Source organism: Lepidochelys kempii, chromosome 23 (genome assembly GCF_965140285.1).
Source record: "Lepidochelys kempii isolate rLepKem1 chromosome 23, rLepKem1.hap1, whole genome shotgun sequence".
In the NCBI taxonomy this organism is placed as follows: Eukaryota; Metazoa; Chordata; order Testudines; family Cheloniidae; genus Lepidochelys; species Lepidochelys kempii.
Window position 1 is genome coordinate 2646780 of NC_136402.1, and position 17189 is coordinate 2663968.

The 17189-nt window shown below is 51.8% G+C and overlaps 1 protein-coding gene across 10 annotated transcripts in view; it reads right to left on the minus strand.

Annotated features, from left to right (window-relative positions):
* Positions 1 to 17189, minus strand: part of CATSPERG (catsper channel auxiliary subunit gamma) — a 44211-nt gene that overhangs the window by 21715 nt on the left and 5307 nt on the right. For 8 of the 10 annotated variants that reach the window (XR_013634906.1, XM_078849929.1, XM_078849931.1 and 5 more), the window contains 12 exons: positions 16648 to 16774; positions 15498 to 15567; positions 13310 to 13465; positions 11812 to 11983; positions 11373 to 11510; positions 9841 to 9906; positions 8264 to 8377; positions 7338 to 7388; positions 5097 to 5226; positions 3992 to 4103; positions 2613 to 2771; positions 796 to 914 (listed from right to left, as the gene is read on the minus strand). Coding sequence is in view for 9 of the 10 variants with exons in the window: in XM_078849929.1 (XP_078706055.1) it covers positions 796 to 914; positions 2613 to 2771; positions 3992 to 4103; positions 5097 to 5226; positions 7338 to 7388; positions 8264 to 8377; positions 9841 to 9906; positions 11373 to 11510; positions 11812 to 11983; positions 13310 to 13465; positions 15498 to 15567; positions 16648 to 16774 (1414 nt within the window). In the remaining variant the exon portion in view is untranslated. The remainder of the gene's footprint in view (positions 1 to 795; positions 915 to 2612; positions 2772 to 3991; positions 4104 to 5096; positions 5227 to 7337; positions 7389 to 8263; positions 8378 to 9840; positions 9907 to 11372; positions 11511 to 11811; positions 11984 to 13309; positions 13466 to 15497; positions 15568 to 16647; positions 16775 to 17189) is intronic. The other 2 variants (XM_078849930.1, XM_078849928.1) reach the window with 2 other exon arrangements.

A 17189-nucleotide genomic window follows, 5' to 3' on the forward strand; every position in this document is an offset into this window, starting at 1 on the left:
CCTAGACTGCTAATAGCTAAGGGGAGTTGCAGGATCAAGGCTAAACGCAGAAGAAGCCTTGAGGCTGACTTGGAGATTTTGAGGTGGCGCTGCACCCATGATCTGGCCTGATGTGTACAGCTTCAGGGCCCAATCCTGCCCAGATCTGAGCATTCTGAGCTCCTCGGGACCACTCCCAGGTGCTGAGCAGAAGGCAGGATCAGGCCCCTAGGATCTCAATCCAAGGGACACAGTGCTGCCTGGCAGGTAGAGCACTGGATCTGGACTTGGGAGCACAGGTGCCAACTTTCTCATGTGCCGGAGGGTGCTCGACCCCTGGCTTTGCCCCAGACCCTGCCCCCACAGCACCCCTTCCTCCAAGGCCCTGCCCCCACCCCCCTCTTCCCGCTCCCGCTCCAGTCCCGCCCTGCCTCTTCCCGTCCGTCCCGTTCCGCCCCCTTCCCCCAGCGCACCACGCCCTCGCTCCTTCCCCACCCTCCCCAAGCCTCCTGCACGCCACGCAACAGCTGATGGCAGCAGATGGTAGGTGCGGGGAGAGAGAGGGAGGCACTGATCGGCGGGGCCTGCCAGTGCGCGGCAGACACCATTTTCCCCCATGAGTGTTCCAGCCCCGGAGCACCCACGGAGTTGGCGCCTATGCTTGGCAGATTTGGTTTCTATTCCCGGATCTGCCGCTGCTTTGCTCGGTGACCGCGGGCTAGTCCCATCCCTGCTCTGTGCCTCAGTTCCCTCCTCTGTAAAACAGGGTAAGGAGAGTGCTCTCCTTTGTAAAGCCCGTCTTTTGCCACTACTCACTGGAAATACACCGAACGGTACTGATTGACGATGAGGAGCTGGTACGACAGTATGTAATGGAGAGGGAAGTTCCTCTTGATCAGCTTTCCCTCCCCTTGTCCATCCATTATGTAAACCAGCTGAAAGGAGAGGCAAGAGCAGAAAACACCGGGGACAGGTGGAGTTCAACCCCTGCTATTCAGGAGAAGAGGAAAGAAGCCATTGCCAGCTGAAACTAACACCCATGTGTTGCCTCTTGTTTTCTGTCTTTTTGTCCTGGTCCTTGCCTGTGACTGGGAGCCTTGGGGCTACGCAATACAAATAAATAAATAAACAGTAGCACCCATGGAAAAGCTGTAGAGAAACTGAATCATGTAGCTCAGGAGTAGGCAACCTATGGCATGTTGCCAAAGGCAGCAAGCGAGCTGATTTCCAGGGCACTCACACTGTCTGGGTCCTGGCCACCGGTCTGGGGGGCTCTGCATTTTAATTTAATTTTAAATGAAGCTTCTTAAACATTTTAAAAACTTTATTTACTTTACATACAACAATAGTTTAGTTATATATTATAGACTTATAGAAAGAGACCTCCTAAAAACGTTAAAATGTATGACTGACACACGAAACCTTAAATTAGAGTGAATAAATGAAGACTCGGCCCACCGCTTCTGAAAGGTTGCCGACCCCGATGTAGCCCAAGGAGGAGGCGTTTCTAATGCAGGGGTAAGGGCTTTGCTTGGTAGCTCTGGTTTGCTGTGTGTGTGCATGAGAGAGGCCCAGGACAAGAGCTGACGCAGTGAGAGAAAGCCAGGCGGACTGGAACAAGCTGGTAAGGGGGCCCTGAGAGAAAGCTGCGCGGGGACTGGGTGCGGGCTGGAAAGAAGCCTGGGTCTCCTGCTGGTTGTCTCCTACGGTGTTCAAGGAAACAAGACCTTTGTGCGTTCCGTGCAAATGAACGAACTTGCTGCAAAGACAAAGCTCGACTAGCGTCAATTTCTCCTGCTAATTGGAACAAGCCAGGACACCTGGAATTTTTACCTGGCTGGTAACCAGACCTGAGGTTACCAGACCAGAGGTCAGACCTGGTTGGGGGTCATTTTCTTCATCTAGAGTGGGAGCAAAGGATGCTCAGCACAGCCCGGGGAGCATGTGGTACCTTGTTAAATACCAACAGATCTAGCTGCACCATGTCAGCTTGAGCCTGACAATTTACGGTTGAACTGCAGGTGGGAAGGAGAGTGGGTCTGGTGGTTCTGTGCTGGAGGGTTTTGTGGCTACATGGGGCAGGTGCAGTTATGAGGCCCCCTGGATCCAAGTGGGAATCAGGGCTCAGAACCATGTGGAAATGGGACGGCGTTTGGCTTCCGGATCGGCCACGGCCATAACCTGTGTGGCCATGCCCCTTAAGGGTGGGATGGCTTGGAAGCTCTCCCTTGTGTGAGCATTGCAGGTGCCTCCTGCTTCTGATCTCATTTACACGGGTGCAACTCAGGAGTAGCCCCATTCATGTAAATGGAATTACTCCACGTTGGGATCAGGGTAAAGCCCTGAAAGTGGAAGGCCTGTCTCTATGCCCAGAGCAGGTGCCCCACACTCACCACCGTGTTTCAGATGTAACCTGGAGGAAGCTTGATCTCTAGGGTGTCTGCTAATGAGGGGGCCAATTCTGTGGCTGCTTGGCCCTGGAAACTGGGCTGAGATGGCTCATTAATCCACTGGCCAATCAGCAGCTGTCAACGGCTTCCCAGCACTATAGACCAGGGCTAGATTCAAACGTCTACAGACCATTAACCACCCCCTGCGCCGCCCACCCTGTGACTTCTGCTGCCCGGGCTCACCTGCTGCAGTCCCTCCTTGTTAAAGAAGAGGCTCACAAATGACTCATTCAAGCTAAAGTCCTTTGACTCTCTCATTAGCTGTAGGCTGAGGTACGTGTCCCAGGCTTCGGAGGGGTGAAGCCGACTGACGGCCGAGCTGCCTTCCACAGAAAACCAGATCTGGAGAGCCAAATGGAGCCAAATGTGAAGAGCAGGCAAAGGGAGCAGAAATCTCTGAAGGTGTCCCTGGAGGGGACTTTCCAAAGGAGCTGCTACATCCCTGCTGCTGAGATGTTGTCACCTCTGCAGCGATGGAGCGTGGCAGCCGTTTATACAGAGCTCACTCATCCAGCACAGAGTTCCTCTCGAGTGGGGAGAGAGTGCAGTCTAATGGTGAGCACAGCCCCCCCGCAGGACTCCTGGGTTCTATGTGCCCTCTGGTGTGCAAGGTCTTTGCTCTCTCTGTGCTTCACTTTAACCACTCGTACAGGGATAAGAATATTTAGCAGCTCTTCGAAAAGGTTAGGAGGCAGCGTTAGTGACCGAATAGTGTCCTGAGATCCTCAGATGAAAGATACTACACAAAAAGGCAGCCATCCATGACACTGCCTACCACTATCTCATCAGGAGACCGCAAAGCAAGTCAGTACCATTATCCCCATTTTACAGATGGGGAAACTGAGGGTACATCTACACAGCAAAGAAAAACCCATGGCTGTCCTGTGCCAGCTCACTTGAGCACACGGGGCTGTTTCATTGTAGTGTAGACAACTGGGCTGAGGCTCTGGGACCCTCCCACTTCACAGGGTTCTACAGTGCTGGCTCGAGCCTGAGCCAAGACATCTACACAGCAGTGAACCAGCCTGAGCCCCAAGAGCCTGAATCAGCTGGCCCGGGCCAGCTGCAGGGGTCTAGTTGTCATATATACCCTATGACACAAAGAGGTGACATTATTCACTCCAGGTCACTCAGCGGCCGAGCCAGGAATAGACCCCAGCTTGCCCAAGTCCCAGGGCAGCGTTCTATCCCCTAGGCCAGTGGTCTCCAAAGTGGGGTGCGCCAGAGGATCCCGGGGGTGCGCGGCAGGAGGAGCGCCACCGGACGGCACGCCGCTGTTTTTTTCTTCGGCAGCAGCTCTGCACGCCTGCACCTGGTCCTCCCCTCCAGCAGCATGCCTGCGGAAGGTCTCCCCGTCTTCTTTCTTCAGCGGCACGCCTACAGCAGGTCTTCCACTCTTCTTGCTTCAGCGGCACGCCTGCGGTAAGTCTTCCCCTCTCCTTTCTTCGGCGGCACCATGGGGGTGCACGATCCAAAATCTTTGGAGACCACTGCCCTAGGCCACGCTGCATCCAGTCAAACAAAGCACCTGCCTGATCCACCCAAGAGTCACGCCACCATACCTCCTCCGAGTCTGTCACAAACACGACTTCCCCTACATACGACAGAATGAAGTAGCTGATGGGGGACTCTTGTGGGAAGCCGGAGAGAAGAATGTAATTAACCAGGTCGTAGCTGCATGGAAAGCACAGGGGAAGCGGGAAACATTACACTCCATTGCTTTCGTTCCCCTTTCATTCTCTCCCAGAGGTGAAAAGCCTGGTAGTAAAACCATTGCATTTGGCCCTGTCTCTGGGTATGGGTCTCCTGGCAGACAGTGGCCCTTCCGGTCTGTCCCCTGATCTGTTACATTTGTACTAACTCTAATGTGATTGTTTTGCAGTGGTCGTGTAATTCCCCACACAGCTCTGCCAATGCGCCACAGGGTGAAACCCACCCCCTGAGCAGGCAAAAGCCTCGGGTAGGACATGAATTCCATTTCAGCCGTATTGGAAGTGCAGTGCATACTTTGTGCTGACACTCTGCACGGTAGGTGAATTGCATCCTCGGGGTGCTGTGCAAATCCGGAGGGATCTTGTGGACCGATGCAATTGAGATCAGAATTGGGTCCAGAGCTTTGGGTCAAGATTCTTTGAAATAGTGATTTTGAGTGCCCCAGTTTTGGGGCTGATTTTCAAAGCAAACACAGGGCAGAGGGGGTTTCACTTTCTGAAAATCAGACCTCTTTACGGTGCCTCCGGCCGGGCCCCTGCAATCACTCCTCTCCTGAAAATCTTCACCTTGGTTTTTAAAACATCTCATCTGAAGGACCCAAGCATGGCACTTGACTGACCCACTTCGCACTGCTGGGGCGAGCTGTGATTCTGAGGCCCCACCTAACACCCTAGTCCTGCAGCTGGGTTCCATGTGCACCTACTTCCTAATGCATGTGGATGGTGCAGGTTGTAATAACTGGACCTAGAAATGTACCCGAATTGTGGGTTCAACTCTAAAATGTAAATGGGAAAAGGAATGGAAGGTAGGCAGACTGAATTAGCCCAGGGGAATGGCGGACTGATATAACTGAAGGAGTGTGTTAAAATCATGCCTGGTAAACTAGCAAAGCATGGAACCAACTCATCAGTTGCCTCCCTGAAAACCAGAGATCGATACAGACTTTGTTCTCACCTTTGTAATACAACATTGCCCCAGATGTAGAAGATTGTGCTGAATGGATTATAGGACAGCCCTCTTGGGATCAGCAGGGAATCCGTGTATTCTTCCAGCCCCAGTAACATCACAAACCCTTTCCCAGTGTCTGCAAAGGACAGGTGGGAGAAACCTGGTCAGAGTGGGTCTTCTGTAGGAGCCATGAGGACGGAGTTCAGAGAAGAGCAGCAAGAGAAAAAGTTCAGGCTGCAAGGAGATTTTCTGGGTATTCGCAAAAAGAAAAGGAGTACTTGTGGCACCTTAGAGACTAACCAATTTATTTGAGCATGAGCTTTCGTGAGCTACAGCTCACTTCATCGGATGCATACCATGGAAACTGCAGCAGACATTATATATACACACAGAGATCATGAAACAATACCTCCTCCCACCCCACTGTCCTGCTGGTATTGGGGTATTTCTGGGTATTGTTACACTGAAAGTTGCTAATGGCTGGCATGGGGTAAGGCTTTGATCTAAAGACAATCCTGGGCCTCATTAAAGCCAACAGGAGGGCCAAGCAGTCTTTCAGACTCAATGGACACAGTAGTTGAGTCTCTTTAAGTAACAGAGAGCTACAAACGGGGAGGGACCACCCAAGCCACGGGGCAGGTCAAAGGCGGGGATTGCCTGGCTGCCAAGGCAGGGGCTAGAAGATTAGTTTGCAGTCTGTGTGTTGGAGGAGAAAACCAAGCAAAGCACTTGTGAGCACAAACATTAGGAGGAAGCAGAGAGACACTGATTCTTGGGCACAGAGCCCGCTGGAGGGGCAGATGTGTGGACTTTGGAGCAAGGAAAGCTGCCTGCTGCTGTCTGTTTCACCTGTGCTCAGGGAAACTAGATTTTGTGGGCACTCTAAAAAAAGAAGAACAGGAAGACTTGTGGCACCTTAGAGACTAACAAATTTATTTACATAGAGAACATGAAACAATGGGTGTTACCCTCCAGACTGTAACATCCATTGTTTCATGTTCCCTGTGTATATAAATCTCCCCACTGTATTTTCCACTGCATGCATCTGATGAAGTGAGCTGTAGCTCACGAAAGCTTATGCTCAAATAAATGGGTTAATCTCTAAGGTGCCCCAAGTCCTCCTGTTCTTTTTGCGAATACAGACTAACCCGGCTGCTACTCTGAAACCTAAAAAAAAAGGTTGCACCAAGAACAGACCTGATTCCTAGCACTGATTTCTCCTCATAATGAGCTCTGCAAGGCTAATGCTCAGGTCAAAGAGGCACCATTATTCCTGTTACAGAAGCACCTAAGAACTGCCATAGAGATCAGGGCCACATTGCACTAGGGGCTACACAGTCATGTAACAAAGAAGACAAGCTTGCCCAGAGAGCTCACAATCTAGGATCTGTGACACAAAAGCTGGTAGCTATGCTGGCTCTGATTCACCGCTGTGTTGCTCTTGGTTTGATGAGTGGAACTTTGTCAACATGGTGTAAAGCAGGAGTTTCGCAGTGGTGAACTAGGCTTGTAGAGGTGGGATAATCAGAGGGGGAGATGAGAGGCTTGTATATACATGGTAGCTATTTTGCAATAGCTAATTCCGGTCAATTTCCCCATGGACACTCATTCCAGAATAAGAGTTCCTTTTTTTGCTTGTCTACACGGGGACAATCAGGAAAGTTAATCCAAATTAACTTCCAATGTGAATTAGTTAAAATGCATGAAGCCCCTGTGTGGATGCTCTTAATCTGAATTAAAGTGAGGCCACGTCTACACTATGGGGACGATAGTAGTGTATTTTTTCACATCTCCGAGCGCCATAGTTGTTGACAAAAATTTGCAGTGTAGACCAGGCCTGACTCTAATTTCACTTTGGAAGTGAGTTCAGTGAATCCAAATGAAGGCCACTTTTATTCTGAATCAGAGCATCTGCACGGGGATTTAATGCGCTTTAACCAAGTGCTTGTCAGTACAAACAGGCAGCTTGTGGTGTAAACCTATCCCCCACTAGCCTGCTGTACACTAACTCTCCATGTGGACCCTGCTGTCTCGCTCCAAAAATTCCCTCGTGCACTTCTCCCCTTCAAAGCCATAGACAGACTGAGAGAGAGGCTGGGCAGAGCCCTGCAGGGAACAATCATGCTCTGGGTTTGCAGAGGGTGTGGACTGGGAGGGCCGGCTGCACTTTCTAATCTATGGCGTCTATCAGGATATCTCTGCCTCTCCGATCAAAGCCTGTTAGAATGTTCCAAGGTGGGTTCTTACCTTTGGGTATGAAGCGAGGTAAGTGGTACAACATCCTGAAAGCTGCATTGACTATGAACAAACAAACATGGGATGAGTTACAGCAGTGTCTGTTTATTATGTGAACTCATCTTGTTAAATCTTTGTATGTACATGGCCTTCTGTTACCATAGAATCACAATCTTTCATGCGTTTAGCCCCACAGCACCCTGGGAGGTAGGGCAGTGCTATTATCTCCACTGTGCAGATGGGGAAACCGAGTCACAGAGCAGCTAAGTGACTCACCCAAGATCACATGGGGAATGTGTGCCTCCACGTGTACACTGCTATTTTTAGCCACGCTAGTATGGGTTAAGCTAGCGCAGGTATGTCTACCCAAGCTGCAATCACACCCTGGGTCGCAGTGAAGACACACTCTTAGTCCTGACCTAGAAAGATGACTTCTAATGGGCAGTTCAGTCCCTGTCACCATTTTGTCCTTGGCCTCTCTGCTGAGGCTGGGGCCGTTTGCAGGGATAGGAACAGTTATTCACCAGGGGCTGGACTGGCTGATAGCCATTCAGTAGACAGTAATCATTTTCATTTCCTACTGACCTTGGCTGGAGCTGAACCAATAATCTAGGTGGGAAAAGGCAGCCCCAGAGCCGTTCAGTTCTCCTCCATGGTCCAGTTATTAGATCATCACCATTATTAGATCATCACCATCACACCTGAGATAAACCAACACCTTCTGCGAGGGCTAACTCCCTCCTGAGGCCCTTCCCTGCTGAGCAGTGGGGCTGGCAGGATCTGACAACACATTCTGCCCACACCGCCCCGACACAGCCCGCTTAGGGACCCGATTCCCTACACATGAACCTTAGCGTCGCTCCACGGACTTCAGTGGAATGACACTGATTCACAGCAGCTGGCTTTACGTTTGTATCGGTACAGAACAACAGCCTGACCTTGATCATAGGCCACGATGTAGTAACTGGACTCGTTCTTTTTCTTCTCTTCCACCAGCAGCACAATCTTCTCCTCTTCCGTGATGTAGACGGCCCAGAGGATCGTGCAAGAAACTGAAAGTGGAGAGAGAGAAAGAGAGAGCCAGCAAAATCTTTCCAAACTGCTCTTTCTAAATATTTCTGTGGCTATGATTTTGAATAAGCAACAGTCTCCTCGTACAACCTGTCACTGCTTCATTGTACCAGTGTTCCAGATGAGGAGTCAGTGTTCCAGAATTGCACCAGTGTTCCATTGCACCAGAGTTCCAAAACTGTACCAGTGTTCCAGAATTGCACCAGTGTTCCACTGTACCAGTGCCACAGAACTGGAGCCAGAGTTCCAGGTGAGGTCATCTGGAATACTGGCTCCAATTCTGGTCCCCCATGCTCAAGAAAGATGGATTCAAATGGGAACCGGTGTAGAAGAAGGGCTCCGAGGATGATCAGGGGACTGGAGAGCCGATCTCTTGAAAGGAGAGAAAGCTTGTTTTGCCTGGCAAATGGCAAGCTGAGGCTATGCCTACACTTAAAATGGGAGGGGTTCTCCCATCACTGTAGTCAATTCACCTCCAGCAGAGGCAGCAGCTAGGAAGAATTCTTTTGTTGAGCTAGCACTGTCTACACTGGGGGAGAGGTGAGCTGGACTTGGTCTCTCAGGGGTGTGGGTTTTTCACACGGAGCCATGACGATATAAGTTTTCAGTGTAGACTAACCCTGAGAGGGGATTGGATTGCTTTCCATAGCGATGGCATCGGAAATGGAGGAGGAGAACATGTCCAGGAGGCTGGAGATGAGAAGAAGGTGTCTAACCCTCTGAGGAGGGAACAGCCTCCAGATAGGAGCGGTGAGGGGCAAAGAACCTAACTGGCTGGAGGATGGAGCTTGGCTGGTGTCTGACCGGGGTGATATGGCAGGGTGTGTTCCTCTGATTCAGGGAGGCTGCAGCAGCTGCGGAGCTGGCTCGCATTTTGTGGTTTAAATAATTTTTTACTCCTGCAGCTGGGAGCTGGAGCCTTTGTTCATGGATTTGTTTGGGGATTCACGGTTGAGCCTTTTCTCTGTAACAGACCCTCCCTCCCCCAATTAATCCCAACACAATGGGAGTCTGTTGAACTTCAGCCCCAGGACCTTAACAGCCAGGCTCTCTACCCCAAGGTCGAACAGCCAGTCAATGGCAGGGTTGAGAATTGACACAGGAGTCCTGACTGCCTTCCAGCCCCACTGCTCCAATCACTAGGCCCCACTCCCTTTCCAGAGGTGGAAACAGAACCCAGGGGTCCTGTATCCCACCCCCTCTGCTCCAACCACTAGACCCAAATGTTATAATTTTGTGAGGCTCTTGCACAGCACCACATAAACGTTGAGCCAGAACCTCAGCCGGTGTAAATCAGAACGAAGCTAAATATGCCTATTTCAATGGCACTGCAGCCAATATATATCATGATGCTGGGGGTCTGGCCCCACTGAGTCCAGTGGAGCAGCTCCCATTAATACCAGCTGGGGACCCTGAGGAATACAAGGACCCAAAAGGCACGTACTCTTCAAATATTCGCACACTGTCTTCCTCCCCTTGGCGTGTGATTCGGGAAACTGAACGACTCCATCTGGAGGGGAGAAAAGAGCTGCAGGGTTTCAGCCAGTTGGGCCAGTGGCCGCCAACACATACGTGCAAAAGTGGCGTAGCCAGCATGGGATATTTGGGTGGGCCCTGACTTTGGGTGGGTGAGCAGTTATAGGGGGCTGGGAGGGCAGGAGGGATGGGGGGCCCTGCAGGTGGCTTTGCGCGGGGCGATGGATAGACCCTTTGGCCAGGGGCTCCCCACGGCCCGGGGTGCACATGCAGCTCCGAGAAGAGACACTGCTCTCCAGCGTGCATGGTAGGGTGACCAGAGGTCCTGATTTTATAGGGACAGTCCTGATATTTGGGGCTTTGTCTCGTATAGACACCTATTACCCTTCACCCCCTGTCCCGTTTTTTCACACTTGCTATGTGGTCACCCTAATGCACGGCTCCCGGCTCCCTTAGGTGGCTGGCCTACCTTTTTTGAAGATCTCCTCTACCGCCACCGGCTGCCCGCTCGCTCGCTCGCCCTCCTACCAGTGGCGGATTAGCCACTGGGCCAACCTGGGGGCCCGGAAAATGGGTGCTCCCGCACCCCACCCGCTCAGTGTTCCTGTCAGGGAGCATGGTGGGAGCGCAGGGGCTTGCTCCACTCCGCCCACCTGCCTGGCATTCTAGCCAGGGTGCAGGGTCTTGCCCCGCTCCACCCACCCAGCCCCGGCAGCAGTGCCAGGCGGGTGGAGCAAGGCCCCGTGCCCTGACCCCGCTCCCCAGTTGGAGCACCGGGCAGGTAGGAGGAGCGGGTCAAGTGCTTGGGCCAGAGCAGAGCCGGGGCTGGGGGGTGGGTCTGGATGCTAAGTGGGTGGGCTATCGCCCACCTATGGCTACACCCTTGGCATGCAGTTGGCTTGTACCTGTCAATTACTCAGCACCTTAGCTGCCTCCTAGCTAAGGCACCAGGAGGAAGGATGGCCTTCTGGTTCAGGCTGGGACTCAGGAGATCTGACCCTGGGCTAGTCGCTGCATCTACCAGGGCCTCAGTTCCCCACGTATAACGTGGGGATAATAGTCCCTTCCATGTCTGCCTTGTCTCTCAATGTGTGTCCAAGCAGCACCTGGCACAACGGGCCCCTGATCTCAGTTGGGATCTGTGCAGTGCCCAGCATGATGGGGGCCCAAATCTCAGATGTGGTCTGTGCAGCGCCTGGCACAATGAGGGGCCTATTACACACAATAATAATAACAGATATGGCCCTTCAGGCAATGCAAGTTGCAAAACTTTAACAGCTGCCACTTATTTGTCTGCAGGGTGGGCTCTTCTCCCCTGGCTATCAGTCCAGCTCCCTTCACCAGCACTAAATGTGGCACCAGCTGCTGCCCGTGCAAAGGGGCTGGAGCAATAAACATTCTAAGGGGGTGGCTGCCAATCTGTGGGACACGGGATCAGGTCCTCAGCTGGTATGAAGCAACAAAGCTCCCGGGGCGAATTATCTGGCCCGCACGTCATACCGCGAATGGTGCCAAGGAAGAATTCTCCTTCGTGCACGCCCCCTCCTACAGCAATCACATACTCTGAGCCGTTGTGGGGGAAATGAACAGGGTTTAACTGTGACACGCAGATGTCGTTCAGCACACGGGTCCAGACGCCTAGAGAGAAGAGAGAGACTCTGTCTTAGGTCATGTGGCCCCATCACCATGGCAGCTGAGCATCTCCAGTCTTTGATGCACTGATCCTCAAGGTACCCCTATGCTAGCATTCCTGTGTTGCAGACGGGGAACTAAGGTCCAGAGAAGCTAAGTGAAGCCCCAGGTAACAGAAGAACTCGGTGACAAAACAGGGAATTAAACTGGTGTTTCCCACCTCCCAGGCTGGTTCCCCAACCACTAGATCACCTTCCCCTCTGGGTAGGGAAGCTGATGGGTCTTGGCCATCTCTGGCTTCTCTTACCAGATCCCAGCACATGAGGAGAAAGGACCGAATAGTTCCCAGTGAAGTAATAGACCAGCTGGTTCTGACGGATGAAGAGCACACTTTCCATAGCGATGGCATCGTAAATGGAGGAGGAGAACATGTACAGGGGGCAGTTCAGGGACCCAATCCAGCAGCTGTCGATCGCCACCTGAAGCACAGAGAGGACAAATGAGGGGCAGCGGGCCCCATCCTGATCTTAGCTAGGGGCCAATCCTGCTCCCATTTCTATTAGTGGTAAAGCTCCCAGGGCCTGCTCCTCCGTCTTCCCCAGCCTTGTCATTGACACCAGTGCCAAGCGGGCATTCCCAGGTCCAAAAGGCAGCGTTTCACACTCACTTTGCACTGCTGTAAATAAATTCACAGCTTGGCACACTCTCCCTGGGGACCCTTCCTGGGTCTGGCCCACGGTTCTTGGGCCTACCAGACTTCTCCAGCTGCCCCACCAGCTGTGTCTTGTTTACCTGCCGCTCTCTCTGCCCAGCTCTGTAATCTTCTTTTGAGGGAGATGATCATGCACCATTTTTCTGACTGTTCCTTTTGGCTACCTTGGTTTTTACTGCTGTAAATCACTTGTTGCAAAACACTCCTGTTGCATTCAGTCCAGTGGAGGCAAGATCCGAATCTGGGATCTGGCCCAGCTTCTCCACTAAACAACCTGAGGCCAAATTCTCTGCTGGGGTAAACTGCTGTGATCAGTAGAGCTCTGCTGATTGACAACAGCTAAAGATCTGGTCCCTGACGTTTCACTGACAATGCAATGATCGTGTTTCCATGGAAGAAATCACTGTAGACAGAAGGCCAGATTTTGACCTCATGGCAACTGCACGCCAGTGTAACGTTACTGACTGCAGGGGCATATCTCCTCATTTGCACCGAAGGGAATGAGATTGGAACCAGAGCTGGTGGCGAATATTGATTTAAGTGTGTAATAGGCTTCCGGAGGAAAGGGGCAAAATAAATACATGTTACATTACTGTTGCTAAATCAAAAATAAGAGACCAGAAGCTAGGTTGCTGGTTTACTAGTTGCTGCTGTTTCACAGCACGCCTCTCATCACAATACCACATTCCTCACTGGATCTGGGAATAGAACCCAGGAGTCCTGACTCCCTGTCCCCTGCACTCACCACTAGACTAAACTCCCTCCCGGGGCAGCAATGGAACCCAGGAGTCCTGACTCCCAGGCTCCTTCTTCTATCTTCCCTTCCCTCTCTTGTAAACTGAGCCGATCGACTGTGAAATCAGAGCATACACATAAACAGCATGATCATGGACATGAACATGGCAGCATGATCATCATAGGAGCCACTTTTCAGACAAGGACTCCGATTCTGATCTCTGCGCCTGCCACCCGTGTAAATCTGCAGTGACATCCCTCTACTTCAATGGGAACGGGATTGAGCCCCAGCTGGCAGAGGCGTGCCATTGGGCTGCCTTCTGAAGGGATCCAACCCCCCCTTCCCAGCTCTCTTTACCTCCACTGCAGTGAAATCCGCAAACTCCGAGTCTGAAACCAGAATGATTTTGTAAGCGTGGAATCCCCCGAGGATCAGCACGGGGGCTTGATTGAAGGTGGACCAAATGGGACGGGTCGGGCTGTACAGTGACATTACCTCCACCAGTGTTGTAACCTAGAACAGCAGTTCCAAACTTTCTACCACCGTCACCCACCAACTGCATTTGGGCTAGTTTTGCAACCCACACAGGGTCCAAATTTGTGAGGGGAGGCCCCCAAAATTATACACTAGCATCCTTCTTCTCCTTCATTGCCACCTCCACCTTCTCCTCGCCCCAATGAAGGGGCACCAATCGCCCTCTGCAGCACCCTCTGCCCTGACACAGCAATTTCAGCCACTCCTCCAACATGCCTAGGCACCTGCGCGGGGCCAAGACCCCCGTACCCCAGGTGGCAACACCCACAGGGGGGGAACTGAGCCCAGCCCCATGAGACAGGAACCACTGCTGTGGGGTGAATACAGGGTGGACTTGCTGGGATGAAGTGGGAATTTTCTGTAATATTTTTATGAAGCTGACGTGTGCCTCAGTTTCCCTCATATTTCACATGGCGGTGCAGCCAGGGCGAAAAGAACTGTTTGCTCTTAGGGCAGGCTCAGAGACATAGGTAGGGATGCTGCCTGGCTGTCTGAGCCTGAATGGGTCGTTAACAGAAGGATAGGCTTGGCTGACCCCATATCAACGGAAAATCTCCTCAGGCAAACCCAATCACAGGACGTTGATGCTAGCAACCCCCAGCACAGAGGGAGATGGATTTTCCCACCTCTCAGCAGGGCAGCTAGGCAACATCCCCCAGCTGGAGAACAAAGAACTGGAGAGGCGGGAGGTAGGGGGAAAGGAGTGGCTGCTGGAATGAGCCAGGACTTTCCCTGGGGAACTGAGGGAGAGAGAACAGCACTTCAACATGGAGTCAGTTCTCTGGCTGCCCTAAGGACTTCCTGGGCTGTTCTGACTTAGCCGTTTGAGTGTCACTGCAAATCCTGGGTGAAGTGCATTTATCTCTGCAGAGTGAGCCAATCTCTACCAAGAGGTTTTCTCAGCTAGACTTGCTGGGCAGAGCGCATGGGATGAAGTAGGGGGACTATTGCCCCAGAGGTTCAGTCAAGGAGGCGGTGAGGCCGCGTGGCTTACCCTGTGGAGTGGGACCCCGTGGGGTTCTGGCACACCAAAGGGGTTCCTCCTAGAGACCGTTCCAAAGCTGGGGGCCTAGCACTGATCCGATGGATCCCTGACACTTGCTCTCCAACCTCCCGCACGTACCCTGGGGTCCCCTTTCACACCGGACCCTCAACCCATCTAGAATCTTCCCACGACCCACTGGTGGGTCAGGACCCACCGTTCAGGAAACACGGACCCAGAAGGTGTCAATGGCAGCAGGGGGAAAAAGGCCAGGGTGTGTGTCTTTTCGTTTCTCACCTTGGCACTCAGGTCATGTCTACACCACTGCTTAAGTTGGCAAAACTCAGGGGTGTGAAAAAAACATCCCCTCAGGGTCTCCAGCTGACATATCTATCACCGCTTGTGGGGATGGTTTTATGATGCCCACCGGACAGCTCCCTCCCGTCAGGAGAAGCGGCTACATGAGCGGTCTTATGGCAGCTCAGCTGCATCGGAACAGCTGCGCCACTGTAAGCTCCCCAGTGTAGATGTGGCATAAGGGTGCGTCTACACCACAGTCGGGGTGTGCGACCGTAGCTCGCGCAGCATCCCCCAGCTAGCTTTAATCTAGCTAGCACGGGGACCAATAGCAGGGAAGCTGTGGCAGGATGAGCGTCCGCATGGGCTAGCCACCTGAGTAAATACCCAGACTTCCAACCAGGCTTGGCAGAGAAGCAATGGTGCCTAGTAGTTAGAGGCCTAAACTGGCACTTAGCAGACCTGGAGTCTATTTCTGGCTCTGCTCCTGGCCTGCCAGGTGAATTTGGACAAGTCACGTTCCCTCTTCTGTGCCTTAGTTTCCCATCTCTAAAATGGGGATAAAGCGCTTTGAGATCTACAGATAAAAGCACCATAAAAGAGCTTGGTGTTGTTATTCTAACTCATGTTAAAACTACTCTGTTTTCTCTAGGGTTTTACCTCGTATTCACTAACATGAGTTAAGAACACAGCTTTTTTTCTAGCAAAGACAAACCCTTTACCACAATTTACCTTGTCTCCTAGGGAAGACTGTAAACCGGTCTCAGTTTTCTTCATGTAGCCGTTAATATTCATCAAAAATCTGTAAACAGCGAAGAAAAACTGATTATAAAAAATATCTTTGCTCGGATTCGTTTAAAAAACTGTCGTATGGGCCAGGGGCGTTTCCCACAATGCCTCTGTGCTTGACTGGAGTCATATCTTGAGGTGCAGGGCTAGCCCACATCGAGGAAGATCCCAACTGCTTCCCATGGACCAACTGTTTTAATATCACCTGCTGTTTGGAGCATACCAGAGGCCAAACATTTGCTCCTCAAAAGCACCACAGCAAGGCTAAAAGCTGACCATCCCCTGGCCAGCTGTCATATTAGGGGTCCAGTCCAGGGAGTTTCTGAGTGCCTCCTAAGAGGAAATGAGAACCACCAACCGTCTTTAAAGTCAAGTGTGGTATAAATGCCCAGAAAAGATAAGTATAAATGTCCAGGGAGCATGGACGGATGGATGGATAGATAGACAGACAGAAAGCCATGGATAGATAGACAGACAGAAAGCCATAGATAGATAGATAGATAGATAGATAGATAGATAGATAGATAGATAGATAGATAGATAGATAGATAGATAGATAGATAGATAGATAGATAGATAATGTATGGGGTTAGATTGATCTAGCTATATAAGGGAATAGATAATAAAATTCTTTCTCTCTCTCTCCTCATGCACTATATATCCACTCATCTTGGGGGTTTATACAGTACTTCATTTTTATCTATCTATCTATCTATCCATCCATCCATCCATCTATCCTAAGACCAACAAGGCTCACACACCACTGCAAATATCTATCTAACTGTCATACAGATGCCCAGAGGGGTGGAGGGATGGATGGATCTCCTCAGGTCTGTATTCCATCTGTACAGAGCTACACATCCTGATGACATGCCGTAAATGATTACATCAGAGTCATCCTAGAGGGTCGAAGGACAGAAGCCCAATTTTCCCTCTCTGCAGGTCCCCTTAAGGGAGGAGGGCAACTGCCATCTCCCTCCATTTCAGGCAGCTCTCTGACTCCTTGCAGGTTACTGAGGCAGCCCTGGGGGTCCTGGGCCATCCCTGCCACAAGCAGAACAAAGGGCACCCAGGCAGTGCCAGCCCTCTTCACCTCTTGCTGTCCACCTCAAGGCCCAGGCCATTGCTCTCCACCAGGACCTCCATCACCACGCTCCTCTTCATCATTGGCATGGGCGTGTACCAGCACATCCGGCAAACCTCTTCACTGGCACAAGGCCCTGTCGGTGCCCAAGAGACAAAGAGATACCCAACGAGGCTTGGACACTCTCATATGAGTGGGGTGGGCTGATTCTCAGTCAGTCCACTCCTGCACTCGGGACAGGGACAGGGCAAAGGTGGCTTTAAACCCTTTGGACTACCCATATTCTGGGGCTGTGCAGGGCCTGGCCCAGCCTCTGGTGTAAGTTAGAGCAGCCTTGGGGCTGCTGTGACTTATGGTCTGCTTCTGATGGAAGCAGAGAACAGCCATAGCGCAGTGCACTCTGGCCATTCCCTGGATCTGAGAGGGCGGGAGGGCAGAAAGGTATGATCTGCCCCCTACACCCAGGTAGGGCAGGCCAGTATAGGTCCCTTACACTAGCTGCAGAATTCCTTCTCCAGGGGTTCTTTCTGCCCACTCAGAGCCCCTTTCAA